Source organism: Tachysurus fulvidraco, chromosome 16, assembly GCF_022655615.1.
Source record: "Tachysurus fulvidraco isolate hzauxx_2018 chromosome 16, HZAU_PFXX_2.0, whole genome shotgun sequence".
NCBI lineage: Eukaryota > Metazoa > Chordata > Actinopteri > Siluriformes > Bagridae > Tachysurus > Tachysurus fulvidraco.
Window position 1 is genome coordinate 4,449,138 of NC_062533.1, and position 11,228 is coordinate 4,460,365.

Consider the following 11,228-nt stretch of genomic DNA (forward strand, 5'->3'; position numbering starts at 1 on the left):
AATCCTATTTGTATCTGCTTAAAATGTATTATCTGTTCAATCCAGATGTTTTCATATTCAGTTGCATGCCTAAGTGGTTGACATGCACTGTTTGCTTTCTACATTTTTACAGCATTTAGCATTTACATTTTTATCTTATTTTTATACAACTGAGCAATTGAGGGTTAAGGGCCTTGCTCAGGGGCCCAGCAGTGGCAGCCTGGTGGACGTAGGAATCGGACTCACAACCTTCCGACAACTTAACCACTAGGCTACCACATCCCCACATGTATATGTATATGTATGTATATGTGTATGTACATGTACATGTATATGTATAAAAATATTATTGTTGTTAGAATCTGTTATTGTATTCATTTGGATCATCTGTTCGGATCAGAATCGTTTATTCATATTTAACAGACATAAGAACATTTTAGAGATTAAAAGCATCAGAGTCAGCTCGGGTTATCTTGACTGTTTCCAGTCTGGGATTTTAGAGGAACAGGCCACCAGATTTGATGTAAGGTCAAAACAGAGGATTGTTAGCAGTAATGTTTTACAGCTAATGCCAGCTTTGTGAAACCAGGGCAGAATTTGAGAGGAAAAAGTGGGACTAGTAATGACAAACTCAGATTGGTTGACACTAGCATTCAGGAAGACTTCATAATTGCATCATGCATTAATAGCTGGCAGATTATTTCATTCATTCATCTCTGGCGTCATCGGGCATCGAGGCAGGATACACCCTGGACGGAGTGCCAACCAATCACAGGGCACACACACACACACACACACACACACACACACACACACACACACACACACACACACACACACACACACACACACTCTCATTCACCCACACACTAAGGACAATTTTCCAGAGATGCCAATCAACCTACCATGCATGTCTTTGGACCAGGGGAGGAAACCGGGAGTACCCGGAGGAAACCCCCGAGGCACGTGGGAATCGAACCCCAACCCTGGAGGTGTGAGGCAAACGTGCTAACCACTAAGCCACCATGCCCCCCCTCCCCTTTGCAGATTAATTGGAACAGTAAATTGCTGGAATGTAACTTTGTGAGACCTTATTTAAAATCTTTGCATAACTGTAGTTCTTGTAAGCTTTTTGGAAATCCACAGGAAATGAAATTCTGCTGGAAACATGTCAGATCCCTCTGACTAAATAAATGAATAACATAAATAAATGTTTTGCTTTTACAAAATGATCTAGTCCTTGTCATTAGACGATTCCTCCTTACCTATGACAGCCAGAACGTAAGTCATGGACTGGAAGGTTTCATTCTGGATGTGAGTTTGGCAGTAGCCTACACCAGCATAGCTAATCACATGACTCGGGAGCACGAAACCTCTTCTGCTGTCCCAGAACACGTCCTTCCCGTCAGGTACTACTTCCTTCACTGGATAATTCTGTTCAAGTCGAAAACCATGAGATTTACAGGCAATGTCCATAGACAGCAGAAACATTTATGGGAAAAAAAATGTATGATGATAATCTCGTTGCATAAGTATGCACACCCTTAAACTAATAGCTTCTTAAAGCCGTTTATATTTTATTTCCCTACAGTTAAATGAAGGTTGGGGTAAGAGTCTTTTGACTAAGTTGATTTGGCATGTCCTGACTTGGCAATATTTTCTCTTTCTTGCAAAATTATTAATCAGACTCCTGTGTACAGCTCACTTCATCTCACTTTGCAGGTTTTTATTTGGGTTCAGGTCTGGACTCTGGCTCCTCTTATTTTTTTTAGTTGTTTCTTTGTTGATATGGATGTCAATTGGGTCAATTTGGGTCATTGTCATGCTGAAAGGTGAAATTCCTTTCCATCTGCAGGTTACTAGCTGACACTTGACTTTTTTGCACTAGAATCAACTGGTATTCATGATTCCCTCTACCTTATGGTGCTACCACCACCAAGAATCCTGGGCATGATTTTTGCTGATATCGTTTTCCTTTTTTAGCCAAACATACGTTGTTGTTTTTTTACTTTACTTTTTTTCTGGTTTCATTAGAACATAACACATTTAGTCACATGACTGTAGTAACATAATTGAAATTGCTTCCGTCTGGCCGTGCGACACCGACACCTCGACATTAGAATCATACGAGAGATTGTTTTTACATGCAGAAACGAGTCTTCTAGCTGACATGGCAGATACAATTCAATTAAATCCTTACATTGAATTAAAAACGAAGGCAAAATCAATCCTCAAAACATAAACACACAAAACTCGTCAAAACTCTCCCACCATGTACAGAGTGACGTTGAGGTCCTCCATGGAGCCAAGACAGGGAATGACCACTTGCTCTTCTTTTTGAATAAACACCACCTCAAAGTGTTGAGATAACCGGAGAAAAGGCATGCGGTAATCTGGAGACATGAAAGAATTGATTTATTTATATCATTTTGCTATTATGGTCTGTTTTCAATTGATTTGTCTTGTTGTTGCTGTAAGGTTTTAATGAGCTTAGAAGGAATTGCTTATTTCTCTCTGTCACCTAAGTTAAAGGCAACAGGATGTGGGAGCAAGGAACGGTATGGCTCTAACAGGAAGTAGGACATAGAGGTAACAGAGGACATGCATGGACAGAGGTCACACTAGAGGATCAGACAGGAAGTGTGCTTAGGCTTGATACTTCTTTCTCTCTCTCTCTCTCTCTCTCCCTCTCTCTCTCTCTCTCTCTCTCTCTCTCTCTCAGCTTTATATATATGGGTTCTTAAATTTACATATTATTATCAGACATACAGTCATTACTTTATCGAGTAAAAGTGGGAGGAACTCACCTTGCACAAAGACGTATACTGACACGGAGGTCTTCCCTTCCTCCACAGGCAGGTTTCTATAGTAACAGCGATACTCTCCTGTCTCATTTCCCATTGCCCCAGTGAGTGTGATGGTGCTACAGAACAATCCGTCCCCACTACAGTCAGACATTATAATTCTGCTTTCGGTGACATTCCGGCTGTAAGGTGTGTACCATTCCAAAATCTGACGTCCTCTATAAGACAGAATTCCAAAAACAATTTCTCAACAGTGCGTTTTATATGTTTAAACAAGGGATTTAGCTCCATGAAGGAATATCTGGACATGCACGATGAATGCTTACGTAATTCAGATTTAATCTAAGGTTTTGCATATACAGTAAGTCACAAATGCAACTTATTACTGTGATATAACTTATTATGTAACTTCCGTTTTATTGTTAAAATTCAATTACTACTGCCCACATTCACCTCCAGAGTTACTGTAGTGCATTCTTACCTGCAGGTAATCTCCAACGTATCGGATGTGTTGATTTTGTATGTCTTATCTGTGATGTTCAGCACTGGAGGGTCAGGTACAAACCTGTGCTCCATAGCTGGAAACAGAAAATATTACAAAAGTTCATTTATTCATTCATTCATTCATTTTCTACCGCTTATCCAAACTTCTCGGGTCACGGGGAGCCTGTGCCTATCTCAGGCATCAAGGCAGGATACACCCTGGACGGAGTGCCAACCCATCGCAGGGCATACACACACTCTCATTCACACACACTCACACACTACGGACAATTTTCCATAGATGCCAATCAACCTACCATGCATGTCTTTTGACCGGGGGAGGAAACCGGAATACCCGGAGGAAACCCCCGAGGCACTGGGAGAACATGCAAGCGGAGGCGAGAATCGAACCCCCAACCCTGGAGGTGTGAGGCAAACGTGCTAACCACTAAGCCACCGTGCCCCCCATTACAAAAGTTTTATCCATTAAATGAAAATAACGCAGCCGTTAGATTAACAGAGTTTAAAGCTTAGGTATGTATTTCATAATTACACTTAATTACTGTTAAGCTTCACATTTTTAGATTTATTGTGCATGAAAATAATTGAATAATAATAATAATAATAATAATAATAATAATAATAATAATAATAATAATAATAATAATAATAATAATAGCCCAGCTGATTTGATATCATCAGACTTTTTTGAGTAAGTCAGGAACATACAGTACAGGTTCTGAGGCTATATTTCCACTGGAACAGCAGCACAGCGGTCTGTGTCAAAACAGGAAACTCGGGCAGATGGGCCTGAATGGCCCCACACTCCAAGCCCTGAGGTGGGGTTCCTGCTCCAGAGGAACCAGGGCAAGGGACAAACATACACACACTAACAGAGGCCCAGAGTTCTAAAGTACACACCCTGTTGAGTCGTGCTAACACAATTTGGTTTGAGAGATGCCAAGATCTGATCCCTGAATTGCTGAGAACTAAAATTATTACTAATATTATACTAATATAAATGTTAAACAATGGCATCACAGGTCTGCCCATACGCAGACAATACAAAATAACCTGAATCAGAAGGATGAAATTTAAATAGGTGAAGAAAAGATATCAAATAATAAACACAGGGTATAAGAAATAGATAGACAAAAATAAGTCTGAGAACAAACAAATCTTGTGATGTCATAGCAATTTAGGCCCCAAATAGGCTGATTACTGATTACTATACATAAATGAAAACATACAAAAACACAAAAACACACAAAAACGTAAAATCATTCATCAAAAGTTTGAAACAAGTTCATTTACGAGGCTGACAGTCGCGCCTTTCCTGCGGTGATTGCAATTAGAATAACAGGAAAAAGAGAACAGTTATATTTAGACCAAAAGTCAATTTAAGTAGATTACCAAACAAATCCTACAACACAACATAATATAAAACACACAACTGTTCTTGTTATTCTTAATAATAATAATAATAATAATAATAATAATAATAATAATAATAATAATAATAATAATAATAATAGGAAACGTGAAGAGATTCAATTATTAAGCTAAAACGATTTAAAAAAGTTTTATCTTTTATGCAAAGTGTTGCACTATATAAGTACATGATTATGTTTAATTTGGCTTTTTAAACAAGTTTACCTTCCACACAGCAGACTCCAAAAATCAAGCTTATGAGAGAAAGAAGTGAAAAGGTCTTCGCCATGGCGCGACAGGAACGGTGCGTAAAACCACTGGACAAACGTTCCCACGGGACAGAAATGCCTCAACTGTGCATCACTGCCTTGTAGAGTCCCACAGTATAATCCAGAAAATTCATAAACAGGACGAAAACATTCAAAGCAAAATGATTTTATGGTCCTCTGAGGGAATCCGGAGGGAAACCTGTCTAGCGCAGAATGAACAGAACAAACAGAGCGGCGCAGAAAAGGAGGACAAAATGGGAGGAAGATAAACCGAGGGACTGAGGGAGGGGCACAATGGAGACCATGCCACTCATTCAGACCTGAATCAGGCTTTGAGTACAAACATAAAAAACACATTTCACCCACCAATTATGATTAAAGATCCATACAAACATCATGAAGTTCAAACAGAAATGCACTACACAGGTGTGCCTATTAAAGTGGCCTAAGAGAGTATTATGTTGTTGTTGTTGTTGTTTTAATATGATATTATTAGTAATATGTTCATATATCGCATGTATGCTTTACTATATATCCTTACTATTTCTATATGACCCAGTCATTTGAAGAAAATGAAACATCTAGTCACGTGTTTATTTTCTAGTCAAAAGAAAAAAGGTAAAAGAAAAAATGACAAGACGTTTGTACTTAAGTATTAAAAGGAAACAGAGAACATTGTATTACAACATAAAGTTTCCTTCAAACTACTGTGATGTTAGCTTTCACAGTGATCTTAAAGTAAACTCAACCTCTTTATGATATTTGAGTGAAGTGATTGACTCATAATATCAAGGCTGATGGATTTTTTTTAAATAATGAAGGCAAAACATCAAGACCTTACACCAAAAAGGATTTAACAGTGCGATAGATTCATAAACAAGAAGCATTGCCTATTATCTATCCATCCCATTTTTTGTACCGCTTTATATGCAAAGTCGCAGGGAAACATATTATTTATTTTTATTACTTATTCAATGTCACTCTGAGAGGAGGGGCTCCCTGGAATGGGGTGATGTAGTTGTACATAGGTATGTGATATACAGTCCTTCGAAATATTTAACATTCATTTATTTAGAGCCACAAGCTCTCATATCACATACAGTGAATTAACAGTGATAGAAAAATGAATTATCGGTCTTCTAAGAATTATTCTAAGGAACTTAATGTTAAGGTGGACAGGATGTGGAAGCTACATTACACCACCTCCTGTGAATCTGTGTAAAAAATGCAGTCCACAAAGTACATCCAACCAACCTGAAGATCCTGGAACAAATCTGCCATTAGATCTGCCATTAGATCTGCCATTAGAAGTGAGGTGAGTGTACATAGCAAAAAGAGATTTCACTACATACTAGTCTGCAGGGGTTGAATACTTATCACTAATCACTGGTAATCCGGTGTTTTCGTTAATAATGCAACCCTCTGATAACCTTTAGCAGGGTTGAGTGCTTTTGTACTAGCTCAGGGTGAAGGCTTTAAATAGCCTACATTAACTTTTCAAAGCGTTCATGTTGTTCTCCATCAAGAACAACAACACCATACAATCTTTGTGTCCGATTCTACTGCGCCCATGTCAGGTTTGGGAGGGGGCATTAACCCTGAACACATTTCACAATTCACCATATGGTAGATGCTCTTTTAACTACTCAAGAAAGCCACTAGATGGCACTGTGTTCACTGGTACTATGAACACTATGCAATGAGTAATAAAGAATATACCAATACAAATGTTAAGAGAAAATAAACAGAGAAGTCGATCATATGGAAAAATCTTTGAATCATTAAATCATTTTGTGTTTTTGGCATTTTGTTTAAATAGTGAACGTGGTCTATTTTAATTATGTTAAATGTTCTGGCGAGGGTCCTGGCCCATGTCCATGTTGCTTATTGGCCCATGTCCTATTTTGGGGTGTGTTTCTGGAGGCGGTAGTAGGGGGGTTTCGGGGGTGTGGGTACAATCATTCTACCTCCACATGTTTCCTGTCCTGGTCACTTCTACTGGGAGCAATAGCACCTGTGCCTCCTCCCTTACAGACTAGAAGAAAAGAAAAAAGGGAGCATGCTTCCTATTGCTCTGCTCCAGTCCCTGTGGCGAATATGGAAAAGGTCCCGACAGGAACATTTTTCAATTCTAGCTGTTGTTTATGTACTTTAATGTACTTTATACTGTGTGGGCTTCATGACTTGCCTTGAATTTAGACCAAAACAAAGAGTCATGTTGATTCACTGGCAAACTGGGAGATCCATTGAAAGATGGGTAATGGGACAAAGAAGACCCAGGCACAAAAAGGAGAGATAAAGAGAGGAAAGGGAAGAGAGATAGAGGAAAACAAAAATGGTGGGATATATTTGAAGTGAGGTAGAGATTTGTGAAAAAACAACAACAACAAAGGAATAATAGGCATCTCTCTGTGAGGAAGAGGAAACAGGATGTTTTTATGTTATAAACTCACTTGTGTCTAAAATCAAATACTTACAATAGATAAACGAATACACACTTTTTACTTCTATTATTTGGAAATTAATACAGAGGTTGTTGGACACCATGGACAATTCCCCAGACCACCAGAGGGACCCTTACACATCATTCAAACTTTTTTTTTCTGTTGTTTGCTCCATTTCCCTGTTTTTTGCTCATTTTCTTTGTACTGTTTCATTCGTCACCCTATGTAAGTTCCTGTGTTTCATTGTTGTTGTTGTTGTTGTTTTTTATCTACCATCAGCTGATGTCACTTTATGTTCATTGATTCTCATCCATAGTGTGTGTTTTTTGTTGTTGTTTTTTGCTACTTTTGGTTTGTTGTTCATGGAGGGTTTAAATTTGTGGAAATAAATAATTGCACTTGCATCTGCCTTTACTTCCATATCCTGGCAGCGAAGCTTGACCTAATACTGTGTGGTTAGCGATTGGGAGGTGTAGTTATACTGGGAGGTATAGATGATATTCCTCTGTAACTTTTGTTGCAACAATAAAATGAATAAAATAATACTTGATGTAGGGGGGCACGGTGGCTTAGTGTTTAGCACGTTTGCCTCACACCTCCAGGGATGGGGGTTCGATTCCCCCCTCTGCCTTGTGTGTATGCAGTTTGCATGTTCTCCCCGTGCCTCGGGGGTTTCCTCCGGGTACTCCGGTTTCCTCCCCCGGTCCAAAGACATGCATGGTAGGTTGATTGGCATCTCTGGAAAATTGTCCGTAGGCACAGGCTCCCCGTGACCCGAGAAGTTCGGATAAGCGGTAGAAAATGAATGAATGAATAATAGATGTAAACAAATGGTATGAAGTTGGATTTTGTTCTATTTTTGTGGCATTAAGAACAAACCAGCAGACAAATACTCAGACTGGGGTGTTTTTTTTCTAGCCCAGTCTGTGGATTCATGCAGCTTGGGAATGAATTCAGCTTGGGGTTTTTAACCATCAGTGAGACACCCTATCGTGTCCAAAACCATGGGTGTTAATATGGAGTGGAATCTACACATCATCTTTCAGCTCAGTATAACAGCCGTCACCATTCTGAGAAAGCTTTCTACAAAATGAAGTGCGTCTCTTTGAATTTTGTCTATTCAATCAAAACAAAATTAGTAAGGTAGGGCACTAAAATGTCTTGTATGCCTTCGCTCAAAGGTCTGTTTACTGGAACACAGAAATGTTTTAAGAGTGTTATCTAAATACGTGTGGACATATGGTGTAATTGATAAATAATTAAATAAATGACTCATAGACAGAATGCTAGAAATAAGTTTTTATTTTTAGTAATAAGTTCTTCCCTCCCATTCGATAACACAACGAGTATGACGATCGGGCGTAAAATCATGATGCCGGAAAATCCATATATTTGATCAAAGTGTGTAGGGTGTGTCAGTTCCTGTTCTGTCACCAGAAGAGAGCACTGGAAAAGAAAACAGACAGAATGATGGAAAAGTGTTTTAGAGCCTGACAGACATTTTAAAATGTTCCAGTTATGTAGTGGAACACTGTGCCCTGTCTAGTAAACCGTATACTTCTGTGTAATGGACTGAACAGTTAAACGTCTTTGGGTCTGTAGGGTGTATTTTCAGTCATTATGAGCACCACTTCTCTTTAGTTTCAATATGCTACATACAATATGGAACTAAAATGGACTTGGTCTACACAACATAGCTTATAATATTCAGAAAATTATTAAAATTAATAATACATTATTTACACTAGACATTAAATCCTCTTTGAAGGTTAACAAACATTCTGGCCTCAGAAGAAGTGTTACGTTTGGTGGAAACACTTGAACATCATCGACGACACGTTAAAGAATGATGGTGGTAGCATCATACTATGTATTACATTTGGCCTGTTTGTTGCTCCTATTATTAATCTTGCTTTTACCCAGTTACTGATTTTTGGTGGATTACCTCGTCTAGGTAAAGACATACTTTTTTAATAATCGAGTTAATGGTCCTTTTGTGGGACGCTCAAAAATTCAGATGTTTATAACCGAACTTCAACTGGCACTTTTCTAGAACTTCTTCTGATAGCTCCTTGGTTTTCATAATAAATTTGTTAAGGTAACAAAATACAGACTAACGTTTTCCAGGAACAAGAAAAAATCTTATCACATGAGACTTAAATTGGATATTTTTTGACTTGTAAACCTGTAAGATATATTCTATGCCAAAGCCTAATAAACACACTCAATACACACTGTGCAGTCTCTTATAATCCTATTAAATTTTTAATTCCCGTTTGTGGTACTGTATGCCTTACGCTTTACAAGCTCCATGTAAGCTTGAGAAATGCTATTGCATGATATCCGATGCCATTAGAATAGTTAGCGTCCACATGCATTCTTACAGGTGTAGCAAAAAGTAAGCACACATCCGAAAGACAAATCTATGAACACATGCAGCTCTGGTCCAATACAAATGTCTATAATTCGCTTTATTTTCAATTGATTTTCATTTTCATTTCATTTTCTTTGTTACTGATATGTCAACATGGCTCCAGTGCCTATAATTTCACTGCTGTAGGAAATAAGCTAATAGCATAGATGCATCGTGGGACTTATTGCTATGGATATTTTAAGTTCAACTACCCACATCATAAAAAAGTGAAATGTAACCAAATAATAAATCAGTGCAAAGAAATCCCAAGTGTTATAGTAAAAAAGAGCAATAAAAAGGAGGTTCCTTAAAATCACAAAGAATGGAGTTTTTAATGAAGAAATGTAATTTCTTATGTGGCTTTATATGCTGATGTGAGATACCAGTACTACTGTGTTGTGTTGTGGTGTGTAATTAATAAACAAACAAACAAACAAACAAACAAACAAATAAATAAACCGACAGACAAACAAACAAACAAACAAACAAATAGATAGATAGATAGATAGATAGATAGATAGATAGATAGATAGATAGATAGATAGATAGATAGATAGATAGATAGATAGATAGATAGATAGATAGATAGATAGATAGATAGATAGATAGATAGATAGATAGATAGATAAATAAAGGGGCTGGGACACTATTCAGGTTAGAGGGTTTTTTATATTTCACCTTCCAGCATGATAAGAACCCAAAACACAAATCCAAGTCAACAAAGGAACAGCCAGGGAAGAAGAAGATCATTTAGGAATGTCGCAGTCCGAGTCCAGATCTAAATCCTATCAGAAACCTGTGGAATGACTTGTAGAGGACTGGGTAGAATAGATCAACTCTTCAACAATTGTATAGATCTGGAGTACAAAGAAAAGAGAGATAAAATGACCAAATCCAGATGTCCCTGAACAAAACAAAAAACACCCTAAGCTCATTAACATGTTCATGATACCAGTTTTGCTGTGTGACATGGTGTTATATCATGCTGGAAGGAGTCATTAGACGTGTTCATAAAGACATGCTCATGATCAGCAACTTAGATTGATGAGTGACTCTAATTTTGTCATCGCCTACATTATACTGTATATCACGAGGGAATCTGTTAAAAGAGTAGAAAGTTCAATTGGCCATTTTAACGAGCTAGCTTTGCACATGCCACAATATGGTGATCAGAGTTAAGTAAACTCTTTATAATAATGAAGACAATCATTACACCTGATAATACAGACATGATACAGACATGAAATATAGTACTTTATTTATACGCTGTCTATTTTTTAACAGTACATAGAGTTTTGAAGAGCAAGTGCAGGTTAAGTACCCGAATTGATCAGAGAAAGTTTAATTGCTTAAAATTCATTCACTCACTCATTTTCTACCGCTTATCCGAACTACCTCGGGTCAC

At 37.9% G+C, this 11,228-nt stretch overlaps 1 protein-coding gene across 1 annotated transcript in view; it reads right to left on the reverse strand.

Moving 5' to 3' along the window:
• Window positions 1–5,210, reverse strand: part of kdr (kinase insert domain receptor (a type III receptor tyrosine kinase)) — a 29,263-nt gene extending 24,053 nt beyond the window's left edge. Inside the window, exons 1-5 of the mRNA XM_027146174.2 lie at window positions 4,923–5,210; window positions 3,265–3,361; window positions 2,787–3,001; window positions 2,251–2,372; window positions 1,245–1,413 (exon numbers count right to left, since the gene is read on the reverse strand). Of these exons, the coding sequence (XP_027001975.2) occupies window positions 1,245–1,413; window positions 2,251–2,372; window positions 2,787–3,001; window positions 3,265–3,361; window positions 4,923–4,986 (667 nt within the window). The 5' untranslated portion in view covers window positions 4,987–5,210. The remainder of the gene's footprint in view (window positions 1–1,244; window positions 1,414–2,250; window positions 2,373–2,786; window positions 3,002–3,264; window positions 3,362–4,922) is intronic.
• Between the last annotated feature and the right edge of the window lie 6,018 nt (window positions 5,211–11,228).